Source organism: Mobula birostris, chromosome 4 (genome assembly GCF_030028105.1).
Source record: "Mobula birostris isolate sMobBir1 chromosome 4, sMobBir1.hap1, whole genome shotgun sequence".
In the NCBI taxonomy this organism is placed as follows: Eukaryota; Metazoa; Chordata; class Chondrichthyes; order Myliobatiformes; family Myliobatidae; genus Mobula; species Mobula birostris.
The window spans coordinates 26,893,033-26,917,254 of record NC_092373.1 but is presented as its reverse complement, the minus strand read 5'-3'; the positions used below and the strand labels follow the sequence as shown (position 1 = coordinate 26,917,254).

The 24,222-nt window shown below is 41.5% G+C and overlaps 1 protein-coding gene across 3 annotated transcripts in view; it reads right to left on the bottom strand.

Moving 5' to 3' along the window:
* LOC140196225 (transcription factor Dp-2-like) overlaps positions 1–24,222 on the bottom strand; it is a 275,695-nt gene that overhangs the window by 229,044 nt on the left and 22,429 nt on the right. For all 3 annotated transcript variants that reach the window (XM_072255038.1, XM_072255039.1, XM_072255041.1), the window contains exon 2: positions 11,530–11,650. In XM_072255038.1, coding sequence (XP_072111139.1) covers positions 11,530–11,541 — 12 coding nt within the window. In that variant the 5' untranslated portion in view covers positions 11,542–11,650. The remainder of the gene's footprint in view (positions 1–11,529; positions 11,651–24,222) is intronic.

Sequence of the window (24,222 nt, the reverse complement as noted above, 5' to 3'; positions counted from 1 at the left end):
TAAACCACACCCTGGTTCTATAGAAGTTACACAGGTGCCCTGATTTACCTAACTTGTTACTCTGCAGAGTGTTCCACTGAATCAGTGCTCTCATAAAATAAACAGGAACTGCCTCACTGACACAAGTCACAATATACTGAACAGCAGTTCAGGACTCCAATTTGCCCAATTCATTTTATAACCTTTTTGTTCAACAACTAATTCCAGTGCAATTCCAATAAGATCAGGAGCAATAACTCCCCAAATGTACATGTAAACCTGATGAACTGCATGTTGCAAATTCCATACCTGAGCATCAGACAGCATATTTGTTGAAAATATTAAAAAATCTTGTCTTCTTTCAGCTGAATCAAAATGGAGTCACCTTACCAAGGAAATGTAAAAAATACTGAATATATGCCATATAAAAATATAATAGATTATTGCAAAAGAATTACTGCAGCACCCATTAGATATGACATTAAGCTTGCACGGACTCTGAAGAGAGACAAAAAGATTAGTAGTAAGATATCAAAGAGCCTCAGGGTTTTGCCTTCATATCCTGACCAGTATTTATCTTCAATTAATAGCACTAAAAAAAAATGATATAGTCACTACAATACTGCGGATTGTAGGAGTCTTCTATTCACAAACTTGGCTTCCAATGTTACAATGTTGACCATGCTTCAAGAAGCAATCTTGACAGAAATGTGAAAGACATTGCAGAAATACAGGACTTGCTTAAATGTTTTTATTTATAAAAAGTTTACTACTTCCTTTTTACTATTTTGTTATTGAAAGATAATGTCACCTGTTGTACAGTTTCATGTCTGCCGCTTATCTGGGAAACTATTCTGCATATGCAAATTGAAAAGCATTCAGATACCTTAAGTATACAAGAGCAATTCTATGTACTGACACATTAATCAAGATTAAATAGCTGAGGCAGAGCAAGGATTAAGCCTTTTCTATTTTAATTGGGTGTATTATAACATCAAGAGCTGAAGACTAGCTTTCAAATGAACAATTAAGCCAACCTCCCATACATTCTTTCATGTTTGACGTAAAACACCTGATTGTACTATTCAAAGTGCAGAAAGTTCTCTGTATCCCAGGCAACATTAATTGGTCAACCAATAGCAACAGATTATTTGTAGCAATAAACCCGAAATGCTGGAAATCTGGGGGAAAAATGGAAAATGTCAAAAATACTCAGTGTGTCAGACTGCAACTGCAGAGACGGAGAGAAACAAAGTTAATTTTCAACCGTCAGCAGAAATGTTGACATTATTTCTCTCTCCACAGATGCTGCCTGTCCTACAGAGTATTCCCAGAATCTTCTCTTTCTGTATTAATGCTTTGTTTTCTCATTAGATACCATCCACACTTATAGCATCATGCAATAACTATCTCCAATAAGAGAATGTCTAGCCACCTTCCCTTGACTTTAAGTACAATAACCATCACCAAATTCCACACCATCAACAAGCTAGGGGTCATTAGAAACTCATCTGGAACAATCATAAAAATACTGTAGTTATGACAGCAAGTCAGAGGCAAGACATCCTTTGCTGAGTGACTTCCCACCTGAAATCTCAAGGTTTGTCCACCATCTACAAGGCAAAAGTCAGGAATACTCTCTACTTGCTTAGATGAGTGCAGCATCAACAACTCTCAACTAGCTTGACTTCATCCACTTTGCTGGCATCCTGGCACTCACTCTTCATTTCTTCTACCACTGGCACACACTGGCAACTGTACATGTTAGCTACAGAATACACCATAGTTACTGACATGGGCTACTCTGACAAAATCTCCCAAACCGGCAACTTCCAAAGTAAAATTTATTTGCAGAGTACGTACATGTCACCACATACAACCCTGAGATTCTTTTTTTCCCCTACGGGCATAGTCAGCAAATCTATAGAACTGTAAATGTAAATAGGATTAATGGAAGAGCAAAAGCATAGAAAACAACAAACTGTTGAAATACAACTACAAATAAACAGCAATAAATAATAAGAACATGAAAATAACAAGATAAAGAGTCCTTAGAGTGAGATCATTGGTTGAGGGAACATCTCAATAGATGAGAGTACTTATCCTCTTTTGTTCAAGAGCCTGATGGTTGAGGGGTAGTAACTGTTCTTGAACCAGGTGGTGCAAGTCCTGAGAAGGCAGTAGTGAGAAAAGAACATGGCCTGGGTGGTGAGGATCTTTGATGATGGATGCTGCTTTTCTACGATAGCTTTTCATGTAGGTGTGCTCCATGGTTGGGAGGGTTTTGCCTGTTATGTACTGGACCAAATCCACTACCTTCTGGAGGATTTTCCATTCAAAGGCATTGGTATTCCCAAAGCAGGCTGTAATGCATCCAGACAATACACTTTCCATGACACATCAAGAGAAGTTTGTCAAGGTTTTTGATATCATGCCAAATCTCCACAGCCTTCCAAGGAAGTAGAGGGACTGATGTGCTTTCTTTGCAATTATATTTATATGCTGGGTCCAGGACAGGTCCTCTTAGATAGCAATGTCAAGGAACTTAAAGTTACTGACCCTCTCCACCTCCAATCCTCCGATGAAGTCTGGCTCATGGTCCTCTGGTTTCCCTCTCCTGAAGTCTACAGTCAGTTCCTTGGTCTTGTTGACGTTGAATGAAAGGTGTTAGTTATTAGGTCACTCGGCCAAGTTTTCAATCTCCCTCCTGTATGCTGACTCATCACCACCTTTGATTTAGCCTACAACAGTGGTGTCATCAGCAAACTTGTATATGGTGTTGGAGCTGTACTTAGCCACACAGTCATCGGTGTAAAGCGGGTAGAGCAGGGGGCTAAGTACACATCCCTGCAGTGCTCCTGTGCTGATGGAGATTGTGGAGGAGATGGTTTTGCCAATCCGCATTGACTGGGGTCTACAAGTGAGGAATTTCAGGACCCAATCGCACAAGAAGGTATTGAGGCTCAGGTCTTGGAGTTTACGGATTAGTTTTGAGGGGATGATGGTGTTAAATGCTGAGCTGTAATCAATAAGGAACATCCTGATGTATATACCTTTGCTGTCCAGATGTTCCAGGGTTGTGTGAAGAGCCAAAAAGATAGCATGTGTTGTGGACCTGTTGCTTCGGTAGGCAAATTGGATCAGATGCAAGTCGGCACTCAGACAGGTACTGATAGGTTTCAACACCAGCCTCTCAAGACAATTCATCACCATGGATGCAAGTGCCACTGGACAAAAGTCATTTAGACAGGTAACCATGCTCTTTTTGGGCACCGGTACAACGGAAGCCTGCTTGAATCTTTCCCGGACTCTTGTCTCTAACTCTCTCAGTTACTCTACTATTGTCACATCAGCAAATTAAAGGCGCTACGTTTAACTGCTCTACATTTAACTGTGACATCTGAAGATTATTGATGTAATTTCAACGTCTGCTGTTAAGAGGAAAATTACATGCTGTAGATTGCAGCAAAAGTAATTCAAACAAAGTATATGAAGTGGAAAACTGGAACAATTTTCTGCAGCCTGCAGAAAGTCACCGAAATTCACTGGCACCATCTGAGAAGGAGGACAAGGGCAGTGAGATATGACGCCTCCAAGTCACATGCCACCCTAATTTGGTCAGGTCCAAATCCTGGAATTCCATAACCCAACAACACTTAGAAAATAACCTCTCCAGAAGTGGGTCAAGGTGGTGGCAAGTGACCACATTCTTGAGGCAATTTGGGACCCTGCAGTGATGCCCATTTCCTTAAAAATAGATTTTAAAAAGCTGACCGTTGTGGGATGCTACTGGGATGCTACTGGGCCATGAAAGCAAGCATGCCAAAGGGCTTCTTCTCCCTGTCCATCTATGTCAACACTTTCAGGGAACTACACATCTACATGCACCCCTTGGACTCAGTGCTCTACAACATTCTCAAGATCCTGCCATTTACTGTGCAAGTCCTGCCTTGCTTTAACTTACAAATACAAAGCTTCACACCAGTCCAACTTAAATTCCTTCTGCAGTCCTTTGAACCAATTATCCAGTTTATCGAGATCCTGTTATAATTGTAGATAACATTCTTCTACATCACCATCATTACACCATCAATCAAACTTACTAACCATGTCAATTAGATTCTCATCCAAACCATTAACGTAGTTGACGGTGACTTCTGGGGTGCTGCAGGGATTTGTTCTGGGACTCATGATCTTGGTGATTTTTAAATATGACTTTAATGAGGAAGTAGAAGGGTATGTTAGCAAGTTTGCAAATGACATGAAGGTTGTGGTATTGTGTATACCGTAGCAGTTGTCGTAGATTACTACGGGATATAGACAGGATACAGAGCTGGACAGGGAAGTGGCAGATGGAGCTCAAACTTGAAAAGTGTCAAGTGATTCACTTTAAAAGATTGAACTTGTACGCAGAGTTCGTAGCAGTGTGGAGCAACAGAGAGATCTTGGGGTTCAAGTCCATAGATCCCTCAAAGTTGTCACGCAAGTTGATAGGGTGGTTAAGAAGATGTATGGTCTGCTGGCCTTCATTAGTCAGGAGATTGAGTTACGAGGTAACATTGCTGCTCTCTAAAACTCTGGTTAGACCACTCTTGAAATATTATATTCAAATTTTGATCACCTCTGATTGCTTCGTTATAGGAAGGTTTAGGGAGAGTGCAGACATTTACCAGGATGAGGAAAGGTTGAGCGAGCTAGGCCTTTTCTTTTTGGAGGGAAGGAGGGGGAAGTGACTTGATAGATGTGTAGAAGATTATGAAGGGCATAGATTGAGTGGATAGCCAGTACTTCCCCACCCACCAGGGCATTAATGGCTAATAGCAGAGGACATCTATTTAAGTTGTGAGGAGGAAGGTTTAGGGGAGATGTCAGAGGTAGATTTCTTTTTTTTTAATACAGAAAATGGTAGGTGCCTGGAATGCATTCCCAAGGGTTGTGGTTGTTATATTTTGTAACTCCAAAACATAAAACTAATCAAAAGAAAAACACAGAGCTGGAGATAACATGTCTACTTCATTCTTGCTTCAGTGAGGCGCCCTTTGTGCACTTTTTACATATGATCCATAATGTATTATGTAGGCAACAAAGAATGCTTAATCAAACAAGATATTTACAATATTTCTCAAATATTACTGAAATACACAACACTCCTCCCTGATTAGCTATAAACTCCAACTCATTATACAATGCATCAGCATATACTCACACCCATGGGCAGCTGAGACTTGTGGTTGCAAAATACTCTCAAGTTCTGGGGCCTCCTCTACGGTGGTTGTAGGAGTTGACCTTGGGACTGCAGGAAGTGGTTTTGACAGCTCGGGACATCTTTCTTCTCTAACAATTGACTCTGCTCTCCTCAATTGATCTCCAGATGATATCAGAGGCAATCTCCACTGTGTAGGAGAGTGGTCCAATTCTGTCCTTAATCTTTGCAAGTACCCACTTCTGATCACCTCAGTAGCCCCTCACCAGGACTACTTGCCCAGAGGCAAAGCATCAGACCTTCTTGTTTGAAGAGCCCTCAATGTGACTCAGCTGTTTGTACTGCATACTCCTTCTGGGACTGGGTTTGAGGAGATCCAAGTGTTAGTGCAAGGGATGACCCAGAAACAGCGAGCTTCTGATTCAGTATTAGTATAGCATGTTCTGCTGGTATTGCTCGCAGTGTTCTTCAGAGTCTGAATAAACCTTTCAACCAAGCCATTTAGAGCTTGGTGGTACAGCGTAGATGTAATATGTCTTACTCCATTAACTTTAAGGTATGACTAAAACTGTTTTGCAACAAATTGTGGTCCATTGTCAGTGATTAACTGTTCTAGAACACCAATCCTTGAGAAGAGGCCACTCAACACATCAACAGTGTTTGAGGCTGTAGTGGAGGCTATTGGGATCACTTTGGGCCACCTTGTAGTTGCACTCAGTACTACCAAGAGATTTGGTAAAATCCACATGAATCCTCTGTCAAGACAATGCTGACCATTCCCAGGGACGGACAGGATATGTTGTTGGTATCTTCTGGACGTGATGGCGTCCCAAACAGCGCATGGCAAGCTGCTCGATCTGCTGATCTATCCCAGGCCACCAGACAGAGCTTTGAGCTAACGCTCTCATTTTCACCATGTCTTTTCTGGTTTCCCTTTGGATCATCTCTGCCTTAATAGGGAGACATTTGTTTTGTATTTGGGAAAATGCATCAAGGAGTGTTATCTTTTGTAAATTTTTCAAGTACTTCTATTTCCAAAGGTAAACAAGACAACCATCAGCATTTCTATGATTAATTGTCCTCTTGAATTCAATCTCATCATTGTGTCCTTCAAGAAACAGTCATCCCTGGATTCATCCTACATCAAAGTTGCTGGTGAATGCAGCAGACCAGGCAGCACCCTCCTGACGAAGGGTCTGGGCCTGAAATGTCGACTGTACCTCTTCCTAGAGATGCTGCCTGGCCTGCTGCGTTCACCAGCAACTTTGATGTGTGTTGCTTGAATTTCCAGCATCTGCAGAATTCCTGTTGTCCTGGATTCATCCTGCTGCTGTTAGTGGAACACCCCCCTGTGAACTGAAAATGGACACTGGTGGTTGACGATCAGTAATGAGGATAAACTCTCTCCCAAACAATTACTGGTTGAAATGTTTTACACTCCAAACTAGACTCAAAGCCTTTCTGTCAGTCTGAGTGCAGTCTTCCTTTGCAGCGGTAAGGGAATGTGATGCAAAGTCTATGGGGTGTTCAGTTCCATCACTCACAACATGACATGACTGCACCTATAACACAAGACAAGGCATCACAGGAAAGCTTCACTAGACAATGTAGATCATAATGTGTGAGTACAGTGTCTGACATTACTATTTCCTTTACCCTTTGGAAAGCCACCTCACACTGCTTTGCCACTGCCATTCCTCCCCAATCTGCGGTAATGAGTTCAAGGGGTGGAGCACAGCAACCAGGTTCGGTAGGGACCTGTTATATTAATTGACAAATCATACAAAGGACTGCCATTGTGACATGTCCCTTGGCCTTGGGGCGTCCACCTCTGCTTGAATTTTCTCAGCACACTTGGGTAATCATTGTGCAACAATAGTGTGACCACAGTAGGATATGCTTGGTTTAAAGAATTCACACTTGTTGCATCGTCCTCTGAGCCCATAATCTTATCATCTTTTTTAATATTCTCCTGACATTTTGGAGATGTTGTCTGGCATCCTTGCTGGTAACAATGATGTCATCCAGGTAACATTGATTGCCTTGACAACCTTGAAGCAGCTGGTCCATAGCTTTCTGCCAGACTGCAGGTGCGGATGCTACTGCATAAATAAGTTTATTTTAGCGATAAAGCCGTTTGTGAGTATTTATGATGAGAAACACTTTGGATACTTCTTCCATCTCCATCTGTAGATAGTCCTCAGCTAAGTCCACTTTGCTACAGTGTTTCCCTCCAGAAAAGTTTGCAAAGATATCCTCTATCCTGGGGAGAGGGTATTGATCGGCTTTCGGTACTGGGTTGATGGTGACCTTAAAAATCACCACAGATCCCGATAGACTCATCTTTCTTGACTACTGGGACCACTGGCATTGTCCATTGGCTCCGCTCAACCTTGGAAAGAATTCCTTCAGGCTCCATGCAATGTAGCTCACTGGCTACTTTATTACAAGCAGTATAAGAAACCGGGTGGGCTTTGTAAAACAGGTGTGGCATTTTCAGTTAATACTATTTTACCCCTGATATGTTTGAGTTTTCCAATGCCATCCTTGAACATTGCTATGGCATCATCCAGTACCTTTCTTACTTGGCTTTCAGTTGCCTCTATTGCAGAGGATGTGGCATGCAAATGGTGGACGGATCTCAAATCAAGTTGTAGTTGTCTCAGGCAATCATGGTTCCTCAATGCTTGCCCTCCAGTTTTTAGCACATATAAGCCGAATGTGGCTTGTTATTTGTTGTATGTCACTATTACAAATGTCAATCCCATAGGAGTTATCTTTTCTCCCATACAAGTTCTTAGTTGGATATCTACAGGCTTCATCTTTGAAACGCCATTCAAACTCATTTTGTGGAATGACTGAAACAGCCAAGCCAGTGTCCAACTCCATTTTCGTTAATTTGCCATTCAGTTCTGGTGCAAGCCATGTTGCTTGTCTATTGTTAGATTTCACTTTATAAATCTCAAGGCTACCCAGTCCTTCATCACCTCCATCATTATCAGATTTTTCATCAACAGCATGCAGATTAGTGCTTTTTGAGACTGCAACTTGACTTTTTAGCTTTTTCTCTTCCCTGTGCAATTCATTTACTTTTGTCTGCCCAACATGCTCTTCATATGTCTCCTACTTTGTTTCATTTACTGCAAGTTTCTCCTTTAAACCTGCATTGGTCTGCTGCCTGTGAGCCTCTGCCACAACAGTAACATATTTCTTTCAACCAGCAAGGTGTCTGTTTAGACATTGTAATTTTGTTCACACTCACTTTTATTCCTAACTCAGTTATGTCTCTGGCTGTGGCTTCTATTGATATAACAATTTCAACAGCTCTTTTAAATGTGAGCTGTGCTTCAGTTAGGAGCAGTTTGTGAATGCTTTCTTGTAATAATCCACAAACTAAACAATCTCTCAGTGCATCATTAAGCCCATCACTGAAATCACAATACTCAATTTCTTCACATCAGTCATACAATAGACTCCCCTTCCTTTCGATTCTGCTTATAAAATCTAAAGAGTTCTGCAATCAACAATAGTTTTGATTCTAAGTATTCCTGCATTACTTTCACAATAACAGCAAAGCGCATTTTGGCTGGTTTCGTTAGAGCAGTCAAACTTCTAACCAAACTGTATGTTTTTCCACCTATTACACTCAGCAAAAGTGGCATTCACTTGTCATTGGCAATTACATTCACTTAATAATACCGCTCAATTCATTCAGCGTTCAATATCCAGTTATCAGTTGTGCAATCGAACACATCGATCTTTCCAATGTAGCCAGCCATTTCTGCTTTATTTATTGATCTATTATCATCCCTGTTATTCACTGCTGATGAACCCATGAATTTCATCCATTGTCTGCCCCTTTTTTATTTAACTCAACCATCTTTCCACTTCAAAAGAAGCATGTACTGTGTTTTTTTTTTGAAAAAACTCAAACATCCCTCACCCCTTCTGAAGAAATAAAAACATGCCATGCTTCAACAGGTAGATAGCCATCTCGGGTGTATTTTAAATCTTATTCCTCACCACTGTTATGTTTTACACCTCCAAAACATAAAACTAACAATCCAAAGAAAAACACAGATCCAGGGATAACATGTGTACTTCATTCTTACTTTAGTGAGTTACTCACATATGACATGGTGGCATAGTGACATAACGACAGATGCTATTCACATACGTTTTACATATAACCCGTAAAGAATTATATAAACAAAGAATGCTTAATCAAATATATTTACAATATTACTCAAATATTACTGAAATATTAAATACACAATAGTGGTAGCTGGTGATACAATGTGGAACTTTAAGGCTCTTAGAAAGGCACGTGGATGGAAGAAAAATGGAGGATTATGGACTCTAAGGGGGAAGATTAGATTACCACAGAACAGCTTTATATAGGTCAGCACAACCTCCTGTACCCAATAAAGTGACCACTGAGTGTATGTTCATGGTTCTCTCCAGCTGTAGCCCATCCACTTCAAGGTTTAACGCGTTGTGCATCCAGAGATGCCCTTCTGCACACTACTATTGTAACGCATGGTTATTTGAGTTACTCTCGCCTTCCTGTCAGCTTGAACCAGTCCGGCCATCCTCTGACCTCTCTCATTGACAAGGCATTGTCACTCAGAGCTGCCACTCACTCGATGATTTTTTTTGTTTCTCACACCATTCTCTGTAAACTCTGGAGACAGTTGTGTGTGAAAACCCCAGGAGATCACCCATTTCTGAGATGCTCAAACCACCTCAGCTGACCCCAAAAATCATTCCACGGTCAAAGTCACCCAGGCCACATTTCTTTCCCATTCTGATGTTTGGTCTAAACAACAATTGACCATGCTTTTATACACTGAGTTGATGCCACATGATTGGCTAATAAGTTACTTCCATTAATGAGCAGGTGTACAGGTGCACCGAATAAAGTTGCCACTAAGTGTATGTTCTTTGACTCCCAACAGTAGATTCTGAACCAATCCTTGAGGCACACCTCTGGTCCGGGTATCAAATCTGAGAAACAATCCTTCTTTAGACAACCTCTACCTCTGAAACTTTACAACAAGTGATATTATAGAGTAATAAAATATGCAGTCAACTTTGCAAACAAAAACATTATAAGACTTGCATCCTGTTAACTGCAATCAAAATTAGTCTTGCCCTAATTTCAGATTTTAAATAATTGATAAGTCTAAAATCAGAGACCAGGAACCTGGCGTACTTCTCAAACAGGCACATCATGAATTTGCAGTAATGGCAGTGGGGAGAAAAAGTTAAAATGAGCAAATCAGAAAGCAACCAGTCAGCGTGGGGCGAAATCAGAAAGCAGTAAGTTTTTATTTCTTATAGGATGAATGATCAATTTGATTTGCTATATATAGGCCTAGTTATTAGGTTTAGTTTTGACTATTTAGGGGAGTAGGCAACCTACTTCCAAATGGTCAAAAATAAGCCTAATAACTAGTCCTAACAATACTGATTGGATCGATAAAAATCGAAGCATTGAGAATAGGACTGTTCCCTGTTAATTATATCCAGAATGGAAACTCCCATGCACCCAGATACAAAAGTCAAGTAAATTCAGATAATAATTTCCCTATCCTGCACAAGGCAACTGCAGGTGGGAAGCAGAGGAAAAAAAAATGAAGAAGTACTAACATTTCCTAGCAATTTTTTCATGGTGACAATGAAGACCCAGAGCATAAGTTAGTTTCCCACCTCAGCTGGATATCCCAAGGGATGGGGAGTGGAAGACATCCCAAAAGATGGTCAAATAATAACTTAGAACATTACAGCACAGGATCAAGCCCATCAGTGCACAATGTTGTACTAAGCCAATTACATTAGTAATCAAATGGCTAACTAAACCAATCTCTTCTGCCTAGGCTATGCCTATATCCTTCCATTTTCCATACACTCATGTGCCTATCTAAATGTCTCTGGAAAAATTATCTGGTGAACATTTAAAGAACAGAAAAAAAGTCACACTTAGACAGACGGTTTTGCTGCCTGAAAGGCATTAAAATCCATTCAACCCCTCCACGATGGAGGTTCTTGCATGGCTAGGTTTGGTTTAATATGAATTACACAAGTTAAGATCAAAGAAAGTTGAATTGTGGCCTCAGCTGAACACAAGAGTTGGAAATTTAATTCAGGAAGTTACATTTTAACAAGTTGCTGTTGCATAAAATGTTGCCACAAGATTTCATACAAGGAACACCAACATAACTGCTGAGAAAACCTCATCATACTGCTTGGCTTTCTGCCACATAAGACAAGACATCCAGGAAGACAATTAATAATTATCTTGACACATCTACAGCTGACTATTGCAGAGATAAATTGTTACTCACATGTTTTGCCATTGTACCTGCACCAAGCAAGGTGCGCTGGATCCAAAACTCTCCAAGGCCCTCAACCACGAACAGAAAATTGCACTTTAGCACGTGACTTCTTTTACACCACGATAGTATCCTGTTGAAAACAAGGTTCTGTTTTAATAACCAGTGCAACAGAGAATAACAAGTGAATAGTTTTGCATAGAATTAACTGATGGTACAACTACCAAAGTACAACTACCCAAGATGAAAATGTGGTCAGTCTTGAAAAATAAAAAAATGACTGGTTGAGAGATGAAGTGATTCAGAAAGGAACCTACGTAGGTATCTAAAGTTATGGCCATTGGTAAGTCACTAGAAATAAAATGCACACAATGTAATATAGAGAATGTAGCATTTGTGTCGTTACTACTCAGAGCGCAAGATATAAAATGACTAAGGCACCAAGACAATATGGTAAAGAGTTCTGTGTGACAAGTTGAGGTTAGTGAAGGCTAAGCATCTTGGAGAGAGAAAACTGTCACCCACGAACAAAGTGTTTTTTTCTACTGATAAAAGAACATGAAATACACTAGACAGCAAAGATTTTGCTTCCTGAATACTTTGCATATACCTTATGGATTTTGGCTGCTGATCATGAAAATTACCATGAAGTTTCCCTATCACGCACCATTTTTTAAAAATTGTCTATAGTTGTAATTTCAATTCATAAATCAAGTCAGGATAACTGATACCAAGATTAAGGAAGGCATTTTTGTTTGTCCACAAACCAAATAGGTCATCAACGACAGGCAATTCGAAGAACCTCCAGTGAGACTGGAGAAAAATCACATGGAAGGCATTCAAAGATGTTGAAAATTTTCTTCGCAAATACAGAGCACCAAACTACATGCAGTTGGTTGACAACATGCAAAACCATGAAGTGCAACATGTCACTAAAGATTCATTTTCTGCATTCTATTTAGACTTCTTCCCTGCAAATCTTGGCACTGTCAGTGATGAGCACGGTGAAAGGTTTCACCAGTACATTGCGATCATGGAGAAACCATACCACGGCAACTGGAATCCATCAGTGCTGGCTGATTATTGTTGGACACTTAAATGAGAAGCCTCAGACACTGAGTACAAATGAAAACTATCAACAAAACATTTTAAACTTAGTTGAACTATTGCAAAGCGTCAGCACCATTGTGCAATTAAATGCATTATATACAATAAAAGTTAATTTCTTGTTTACCCAAATTCCTACTTGATACAAGTAGTCTGATATTATATTTGGGTTCAGCTTCAAGCAGTCTATCATAAATAAAAAATTTCTGAGGAAGCAACACTTCTGAAAAAAGTTGTTGTCCGGTGATTAGCTCAACAACAGGCTATCCCTAGCTGTAGGTCAGCTTTGGTGAACTCCATTGATTATATATTGGGGCTGGAACACTTCCTTTCATGCCCACTCAAATATTATAACCATTTATGACTGACCCTGGCAGTGTTTTCACTTTGGGCTTTTAATAGCCAGTTAGGCAATTCTTTGATAGGCATTTTTAATGGAGACCAATAGAAAGCCTTTGAAATTAATAGACACCAGTGCACCGAACATGGATTAGTATTATCTTCACTACTAGTCCTCCAAGAGGACCTCGACCTTGTCATTGGGTTTGAAGGCTTGTGTGCCTCAGTGACCCAGAGAGCTATGTCAGCTGGAGTCAGGGCTTTGTGCTTTGGCTCTTGGTAGGGTCACCCATGCCAAACAGGTCAAAGGGTAAAGGACAGACTAAAAGTGGTCCACTGATCCTCCAGGTTCAGAGGTTCAGCTCAGCTCAGAGCCAACAACCCTGACTAGTAAAACAAACTTTTTATGGAAACAGCAATAAAGAATCCTTATACGTCTGAGTGGGATTGGCTCCATCTTGGGTACTAGCCTACAAAGTACCCAGGACATCTTCAGGGAGCGGTGTCTCAGAAAGGCAGCGTCCTTTCTTAAGGAACTCCAGCACCCAGGGCATGCCCTTTTCTCACTGTTATCATCAGGTAGGAGGTACAGAAGCCTGAAGGCACACACTCAGCGATTCAGGAACAGCTTCTTCCTCTCTGCTATCTGATCCCTTAATGGACATTGAATCCTTGGACACTACCTCACTTTTATTAACATACAGTATTTCTGTTTTTTTTTGCACTTTTTAAAATCTATTCAATATACGTATATTGTAATTGATTTACTTATTTTTATTATTTTATTTCATTTATCATTTTTTTCTCTATTATGTATTGCATTGAACTGCTGCTGCTGCTAGGTTAACATATTTCATGTCACATGCCGGTGATAATAAACCTGATTCTGATTCCTGAGTCTCCACCTGGGATTTGCATGACTGACAATAATAAAAACCGAGAGGAAGCTACCGATACAACAAAGGAAGCCCCAAACACTGCCGAAGATGCTGGACCTTCATTGCTGCCCCAAACACCAGCGGCGTAACGGGCAGGAAGTAAGTCACTAATGAAGATGAGTGCATTCATGAAGTTGAAGAGCAGCACTGACACATGCATCTCCATTATTTTTCTCTGCACACACACCTTTCAATTGGAATTGGGATTTGATCTCCATGCTGTGTCTCTTAACTGTTTTCTTTGGGAACCATAGTACTTGGCACTTGCTTTAAAGTATTTCAGACTGGCTTGAAAGATAGCTCCTGAACTGGCCTGAAAGGATCTCTATGCAATGAAGCTCCAGACCACACAGAAAGTGCTGTTCTGGTTTACTGAAGGAAATCAGCATGTCAGAACACGGCACGATCTGGTTTAAGTATCATCTCAGCAGTAAAACAGGATTCTTTTGTACGTAGGAATGATTGGCGTGGACTGCAAATATGAATACCTGCATCGCATTTGTGTTGAATCTATTTCCTGAAACACTTATGAGCTTGGACAACCCACTCATTCAATCTGTAGAATATTTTGTAAATTCCTTTCCTATCAACCTTGATTTGGCTCCAATTTTCAATACAATAGAAATCGTCCGAACTTTGCAAATCTGGGGCTCCAGGAAAATGGTAGAAAGACAGAAGAATTTGTCTTTAAATGCAATAGTACCATTATTCCTTTGTGCATTGTAGCTCATATTCCATGTAATCTGTCACCAATTGTAACTTATCCATAAATGAAATATTCTTATGGCAAACATCTCTAAAATTTATAAAGTTGTTTAAAACATTCAGTAAATTACCCCTAATTAGTTAGGTTTATCTGATAGTTAGTGTACCTGTTTGAATTTTAGACTTCATATACTAATCCATTAGTGTTGAGTCCTACCGAAAATAAAAGATACTGAAAGCAAATTTACTGCAAAACACCAGGAGAGATTGTAAACATGTTTATTTATTGAGATAAAGCATGGAGTATGCCCTTCCAGACTTTCAAGACACACTGCCCAGGAACCCCCGATTTAACTCTAGCCCAATCACTGGAAACTTTATAATGACCAATTAACCTACCAATCGGTAGATCTTTGGACTTTGAGAGGAAACTGGAGCACCTGGAGGAAACCCATGTGGTCACAGGGAGAATGTACAAACTCCTTACAGACAGCGGCGGGAATTGAACCTGGGTCGCTGGCACTGTAAAACGTTGTGCTAACCTTTACTGTAGTGGAGGTGCTTCCTTTGGTTTGGGTGGTGGGGGGAGGTGACTGGAGGGATGGTGGCTGACAGAGGGAGAGGTGGTAGTCCGAAACCAAATATAAAACCCTCATTAATGAATGTAATAACAAATTGGAGTTTAATTTGTTTCTATCAATCTCAGCCTCACAACATTAATAATCAAGCCACAGAACATGGTCCTAAAGCTTAATGTAGAATACATTTTGCTGTGCTGCTCTGCAGTATGTCAAATTTCACACAGAAAACAAAGCTCATGTTAAATATCACTGTACTAACCATTATTCAATGTTGCATGCACAAACGCCATGTATTCATTCACGGTGCTTTTGTTCTTATTATGATGAGCTATTAGCAAATAAAATGAGTTATTACCACTGACCCGGAAGATCTGATCTACAGCAGACAGCCCCAGAATTATGGCTATTCTCATAACCTCACGAGATGCTGGGAGCGATAGACAATCATCACCCAGTCGTACCGAACAGCGCACACTGTGTAACCAAAGAACGTGAACTTTCTGACCTCACCATCTGCCATTATCTTTCCCGAATCCAAAAGAGAGAGAAAAAAAATGCGCAGATGGTCAATGAAGCTGGAATATGAGATCTGGCCTTCTGCAGGGAGTGGACTCAACAGTGAGTGTTGATTTACAAATCAATGATTCTAATACAAGGTCACATTATTAGTTTACATCAGCAGTCTTTAACGTGACATTTGCTGTACAGAAAGCAATCCAACAAAAAAGCCAATGAGAATTACTGGGCTGAAAATCCACAGGGGGTGCCGGGATCTCACTGCTGAGCACAAAGGAAATCTACTGGACTAGTACTGTACCCCCAATGACATCCTGACAGAAAGTTTGCAAACATCTGCTTATTCCATGCTTTCCTTTAAAAGAGTTTCCACAAAAGCCTAACTTTAGCCAGTAACCGCATTTAGTTTACTTTTGTATCCTACCTTAAACTGGGAAAGATAAATATAATTCTCTTTGTTCCATGCTTTTTTTAAAAAAGACAATACTGATGTTATATAAAGCAGCACTATTCATCTGAACCATGTCTGAGTCCCAATAAAAACAGAAGATATTATAAGTTTTACTTTTCCAGTATCCACACTATTGCACTTTATGTTATTAATCCTGGATGGTATGCGGCAGCGACCATTTACTGTACAAATGCATTGGGCACAGCAGCAGGTGTTAGAAAGGTACAAACCCAAAAAAAAAAGATTATTTTTTAATTAGGAGCTTGAACAGATCAAAAGGACGTTCACTTGTGCTCCATTGGCTACATCCCAATGACAAGTCCCTGAGCACCACAGATGGGTGGAAAGTTGGCCGCCAATAAAAAAAAGAGGAGAATGCGTGCAAAATGATTCATTGATGTGATGGGGAAATGAGGCATTTTGCATTTTAAAGAACCTTTCCATCACTTTTCAACCCCGTCCCTGAAACAAGCTCTCTGCATTATTGTTCGTTCTCCAACACACAAGGCCACAAGGTATAGGAGCAGGAATGGGCCATTCGGCCCATCGAGTTGCTCCACCATTCAATCATGGCTGATTTACTTCCCCCCAGCCTCCACCCCATTCTCCTGCCAGAGTAAATGCGATACAATTCATTCTTTGGATCTGGATGCGAACACTAATAACATACTGTATTATTCATAGACAATGTGACCTGTAGTAAGTTATTCTGGAGTGAAAACCTGCTGAAGCAATCTAAGGGCTCAGAAGCAGAGAGTTTCTTACAGAGTGCTTTTAGAGGAAGTGCTGCCTGCTCAAAACCATCTGCATCAGCATACTTGACGTTTCAAAAGACAGTTGAAATAGAAAGGCAGATCACATCACAAAAAGTAGTACAAAACGAGAGTATGGAAGCTCTCGTGACCGTTACCTCTGCTCTCCAGTGTTCAACAGCAGGCATGCCACCTGTTGTCACTGCTCATTAAACCAGAGCCCCCGCTTCAGTCCCACTGCTTAACAAAGAGCGTCCATATCCGTTTCCAATGATCTCAGCACAGCTTTATTCACAACAAGAATTTCCTTTCTTTAAAAACATTTAGACTCTCACTGCCCAACTCACATTCCACCGCAACAGTTGCTGGTGATTACAGAATACACTTCCAGTTCACTACTTCCCTTGACAGATTGAGACAACTGGCTGTTTTCCATTGCTCCTTAAAAGTACTCCCCCAAAAATAATTTTTAGCATAAAAAAAAGATAATGCAGCATTTGGCACAAGGAAAATGAATGCATTAATGCTTGGAGAAACAGAAATGAAATCATCGGTGATATACATTTACTATTACCAGTCTTTAAATATGAAAATAATGTACAGTTTCTTTGGCATCTGCAGAATTTTGGATTGCCAAACAAAATACCTTTACCAAGAGCATAAATTCTAAATTCAGTGGAGCATAAAACTTTAGCTTTTACTCCCCCCATATCAAACATTAGCCTGAGCAAGACATCAAGGAAGACTTGTATTTCCTAATCTGGACAGTCACCAGGTGCCAAGGAGGCACTCAGGTTGATCTACATCGAAGCCTACCTTTTTCCTGGGAAAATGTCCCTTCAAAACGATTTTTTAAATTATCTATCCATTTCTGTTTACCTGTTTATTTTCTGCCGGGATGCTGTTCAGTCACTTGGGAAATTGTACAAGAACTAGCCGAGATTGTGTGAGCAGTATCATGCTACAAAACAAGCTTGAAAACATGTAATATTGCAGGAATATAATTAATTGTTTTAATGAATATTTTTAAAGAGTTGTCAGTGGTACAGCTTTGTTCATTCTGTCAATAAACTGCAACCTTAACCCCACAACAGGGGTTCATAACCTGGGGTCCATGGACCCCTTGCTTAGTGGTAATGGTCCATGCCATAAAAAAGTTTTGGGACCCCTTCCTTAGAACATCAAACCATACTGCTCCAGCTGACTTTTCCTCTTCTAGCAGGCTAAATGAGCTGTCACAGCTCTCAGAATGAAAACTATGTTAATTATTATCAAATTAAAGGTGTTTTCTTTGCTGTGGCCCATGCCCAGTATTAAATGATTGAAGCTGACCTGAGAGGGAGAAAATTTACATTGTAATAGGCCACTTTGGGAGAATATTAACTTTAACACCAACATGACGAAATACTTAAATATTTTGATATAACATGTTTACTCCATAAAAACAAATTACCAGACACAAACTTCCATGCTTATGTACTTGAGATAAAACCATAATATCGATCATTAGCCAGCCTACCTTAAGGATCTTCTTCGTCCAATCAATGTATTAGTCATCAGATGTTTGACACAGGAGAGCCGTCAATCCTAGGGAACTTAAAGCATGCACTTTTTCCGTAAGAAATCCCTCCTTAAAATCTTATACTGTAAACTAAAGCAAGCAAAGTCCACCAAGATTTTCCTTCACTTAAGATGAGATTCGATTCAACTTCATTGTCATTGTGCCGAGTACAGATACAAAGCCAATGAAATGCAGTTAGCATTTAACCAGAAATGCAAAGAATAGTGTTATTTACAAAGTAACTGCGAATAAAAAGTGCTACAGCACACAAATATAAAAGTACTGAGACAGTACAATATGGGTGCAATTCTGCTTAGTGCTGTGATGAGAGGTTCAGCAGGGTCACAGCCTCAGGGAAGAAGCTCTTTCTGTGCCTGCTGGTGCGGGAGTGGAGGCTCCTGTAGCGCCTACCGGATGGGAGGAGAGTAAAAAGTCCATGGTTAGGGTGAGATGCATCCTTGATAATGCTTTTCGCCCTGCCCAGGCAGCATTTATGGTAGATGTTCTCAGTGGTGGGCAACTGGGTGCCGATAATCCACTGGGCAGTTTTCACAACACGCTGGAGTGCTTTGCGATTAACCATTCATCATCACTGCACTGAACCTCAACGCTCATACTGTAGACACTAGTGGTATGCAAACTAGTCTGTTTCTCAACAGCTATGCAATGAAAGCAATTTCCAAACTGATGTCAGCCACCTCCTGCAACACTGACAGCATCAAACCAGTACCAGAAGCCCACCATCTCCATCTTCCTCCCACTCACTGCCAAACCAGAGCTGAAAATGAGCCAATATGGCACATTATGGAGAAAGAGGCCAATGCTAAGTCTAATGCACAGGCAAGACACTTACACAATAGTATTGGTGAGTTACTTTCAACCCTGCCCAAAACTACCTCCTCTTTGTACACTAGCACAATGCCAATGTTTATTTCCTGCCCTGGCCCGCTGTACTCCATGGCCATTTAGAAAGGAAGAATGGAGAAAACCATTCAGCTCATCATGCTTGCACTGGGAACACAAGATGGAAAAGTGTATCTTCTAAAGCAGGCATTCAGTCTCCCATGAAACTGTTAACATTTTTCTTCATACATTTTGGACTAGCTGCCTTGTATAACAATCACGCGTCTTAGCCACAAGTTGAGTAAAATGAAATATCAAACATGGTGGAAAAATGTTCTGAAGACAGTCTTAAATGTGAAGTCTTGCTGGGGTGTATTTCCTCTGAAGAGTCATAGTCATAGCACAGGAACAGGCCCTTTGGCCCATCTAGTCCATGCTGAACCACCTCCAATGACTTTTCCTGTCATGTCTTTTCAAAGCAAGTCTACAAGATCACAGAAAGTACAGGATCTGGTATCTGTTTTTAACCTAGTCTTTAAATCAAATCCCACTTCCAGCATTCTTGTACTGTTACTTTTTCTTCTTTTAAACGGCTATTCAATTTATTTCAAATTGCTGTCCCATCTCTTATAATTCAGAAATGGTTTTTGCAAGAAAGCAAATTGTAACTTGCAGTGATTTGAATTAACAAGACTACAGCAATTAATACAGTTGTGTTTTGGGGTTCTTTGATGTCTTAAAACCACATGATTGTTGTTGGTCTACTCACCTCAACATTCAGAAAAATTAATATTTTGAGTTCTGCCTTTCTCCTGCAACAGCTTTAGCAATGTAACCTTATGGTGAGCGTATAGTAGTAGGCTATATATTAACCCCTACATTTGGTATCAGCATTTATACTTACAGAAGGTGTTGTGACTGTAATCAAAGTCACCAGAGAGACACTGAAACCGGTGATATGGAAGTCTTTATTCAACGGAACAAGCAAGCATCATTCCGGAGACACTCTCAGGAGAGGCTCACAGACCCAAAGGTACATCACGTTTTTATACCCTTAAGATCAGGGGTAATGGTAGCTCTTGGTTCCTAAGATTGTCAGAGCTGGGGGGTGGTATAAGCTCCCACTATCTATAAAGTGCTCCAAATGGAGTGCGCCTCTAAAGCCTCTGACAATCAAGTCCAACTCTTGGCTTTCACGTGTGGCTTAGCTACTAGGCCCAGCAGAATTGTTTCTTCTGACAAGAGAAGGGGCAAAGGCAGACCACTGGCACCTTAAAACCAGTTGCTTCGGGCAGGTGGGGCTCGTCAGCCTTGGACGGCAGCCCACCTGGGAGAAGGTAAATTCTGATTTTAAGCCTCCGCTGCCTTGCAGCCAATCCCACCCATGGGAAAGGCTTTGGGAGTAAACCCTGAGGAAGAAATCCAGGGCCAGGATCCCGAAGGCAGTTTAACATTGTTTACAGTTTCCCTCTGGCAGCCCCTGCGACAACACTGGTGCCAAGCTGTATTGGCACTTGCCCTTCCCTTGGACTACATCAGTGACCTGGAGAGGGGGAACCCACTGCATGGGCAACAGCCGGTTTCTTCAAATCTTCCCGCCCAGGCTTGCACCCTGGAGAGGACACAGTCCACCAGAGGCACAAAGCCATGATCCCCTGGGATCGACGGCTGCCTACTAGTACAATACAATTTCAATAATTACAATGACATAACTTCCTTCAATATTTTAGGTTGACAATACTCCCTTGATTTATAATACTACAGTGACAAACACCTCTGAATGATCAAATATCTTTGTAACAAAGTAATTCACACAAATAATCTAAAAAGCTTCTGGGGCCTGTAATCCCAGACACTCTAAATTAATGTTGTCAGGGCTGTCTCTCAATACACAAATATGGTCAGTACACAAAAACTATTGATTGCCTGTACCCGTGACCATGTTTGATATGACAAGTGACAATATCTGTCCAGTCTGGCAGCTTGAACTCAAGTCACAATGGTGCAAATAACTTAACCATGTTGCCTGGTTTGATGCAAGCCAACTAACACAACCCCATTGTCTTAACATTTGGCTCTTGCACATGCAAATGTCTCATGGTCACCATTTTGTAAAGAATGTGCCTTTAACTTCAAATTACTGCTTGCAATTACTTCTATTTACACTAAGAACTGAAGCCTGGTTCTTGCTTTGATTAATATCTGCCTATATTCACATAACTCCAGAATACTCCCCGATGTGCCCTTCTCTTGGCCCCTGGACAGAAATCTGTCCAGGAAGAATAATCTTTAAGGAGGATCTGATTAAGTGGGGCAGAGAAAACATAGTCATACTTTATTGATCCCGGGGGAAATTGGTTTTTGTTACAGTTGCACCATAAATAATAAATAGCAATAGAACCATAAATAGTTAAATAGTAATATGTAAATTATGCCAGGAAATTATGAAATAAGTCCAGGACCAGCCTATTGGCTCAGAGTGTCTGACCCTCCAAGGGAGGAGTTGTGAAGTTTGATGGCCACAGGCAGGAATGACTTCCAATGACACTCTGTGTTGCATCTCGATGGAGAACCCTTCACTTCAGATCCCTTCCCCAATTACTAACCTATGCATACCTACATCTACCTCCCTAATTGACCTTCTACAAGACTGCGCAGAGACTGTCATAAGACATTCCAGAAATGGATCACACCCTTTTGCTCCAATCTCTGATAGCTAAAACTATCAGTAGTGTCAGTAGTTACTCTATGGACAGGGTCACAGCAAGTAACTTCATTGCAGCTTCGCAGGTAACAGTTCACAATCTATGCCATGAGAGAATATTATCAGGATGATGCTGACAACCAGTCTTTTTGATCGGTCTACAGGAGGGCTTGCGGTGGTCATTATTCAGATAGCTGCAAGGACCTCAGCCCGGTGGCACCCCTCCTGGACTGTCCTTTCGGTCGCTGGCCCAACCACTGAAAGGGCCCAGCTCATTTGTGTTCACTCCCCGTTCAGCTGGAGCCCATGTGCGATTTCTTCTCTCTCTCTCACTCTACCTTGTCACCGAGTTTGTGGCACTTGATGTCTCTGCCTTAACTCGGATCCCTTCCCATCTATTTTCCCCACTACCTTTCTATTCTGATCTATGCAACTAATCATCTACCTCCGAGAACCAGCCTTCATTACAGAGTACCGTTACTGTCACATTTCATGGCGCTATTCACGGCTTGCTGTCACACTCTCTCCGTGTCCTCTGCGTTCGCGATTCCATTCTCTTTCATCTACTTCCATAGCAGCCTGGTGTTCACCATTGGGATTCTCATGAATGACACTGTTCATGGGTGGACGCGATCCCTTGTTCTGTCTGGGACGGCGACATGAAGGCGAGTCATGCAGTTTAACCCGAGTCCAGTGCTTCCACCAGCTGCATCGCCAGGCCTGTACACAAATACAGCTGTCCTATCCAACTGGGAGCGAACCCTGTCTTTTCAGGCAGTTCCCTTGGTCACCTGGCAGTGGGAGGACCATCCCCTCTCCCTCGGGCTCTCTCTGATCTGCAACGTGTTGCTGCTGTTTTGCTCAGGCCCTCAAAATGTTAACCTGGTTAAAGTGGTCCTTCAAACTCCCGTATTACCTCAACAAATTTGCTCCAGTGGGTTCTTCCTCTACACTTTCAGTTTCTGTCGTCTCATTTTCTTCTGCCCTGTGACCTGTACATTCATTCCCTGTCTGCTCCTTACTCTCCCCTTTCCAAGTGCACCTGTACTTTCGTCACCGCTGCCTCCGCAGGCAGCTGCATTACTTCTAACGGCTCATGACTGTTCTTGGCCCTCCCCCTGGGACCTCCTGACACGATCCCTGCACATTGCCCTGTTTTGTCTCCCTGCTTGGATCCCACATGTTCCCTGTCCCTAGTCTTGTCCATGTTATTTCTCCCTTTCCTGAGGAACACCTGCCTTATTTACTGCGTCTATCCCCAGGATAGTACCTTTCATTAACAAGAGAGATTCTGCAGATGCTGAAAATCCAAGCAACGCACACAAAATGCTGGAGGAACTCAGCAGGCCAGGCAGCATCTATGGAAAACAGTACAGTCGACCATCTCGGCCCAAAACGTCAACTGCACCCTTTACCATAGATGTTGCCTGGCCTGCTGAGTTCCTCCAGCATTTTGTGCGTGTTGCGTAGTACTTCATTGTTTGGGCACACCCAAACATCCTCGGGAAGCTGCACTCCCTCAAACTCAAGTACCTGAGGGTGACTTCTGTCCGCCCTCATTGTTTCACCTCCTGCACTGGTAATATGCAAGGGTAAGGGTAAGGTAGATCAGTTATTGATACTGACGGCCACGTGCTTACTAATATATCACATTGCTGGTCCCCTAATAAACCCTTTGCGTACATCTGTGGGTGACCACTATTAGAAACAAAGGCTGCCACCAACTGTTCATCTGACTTGGACACTGTCCTCAACAGCTCTATGATCAGGTCGGCAATCAAATCGGATAGTCATTTCTGCTTGTCCTGGTGGGTGACCCTCACACCTTCATCCCTTTTTTACGGCACCACTTCCTACCATGGCCAGATAGGCCACAATTGTAACACATCATCTCCTTCACCCTTCTTTGTACTTTCTGGTACCTCCCTTGCTAGGTGTCCTGGTTATTGCCACACAAAACAAATCCTCCATGTCTTCACTGCAGCTACATCCACTACAGCCACCCGACCACTTCTCTTCCCCCTCCTCTGGTCTATCTCCCCAGTCCATGATACTATCGCTGGGCAGGCTGATCCCACTGCTATCCCCAATTCTAAAAATTACTGGTGGGCTGTGCTCAGGCCTTCATTCAGCATTTTCAGGAAGACTGGATCATCCCTCCCTGAGTTGTCCAACCCTAAGAACTCTTCATGGATTCAATATGTACGC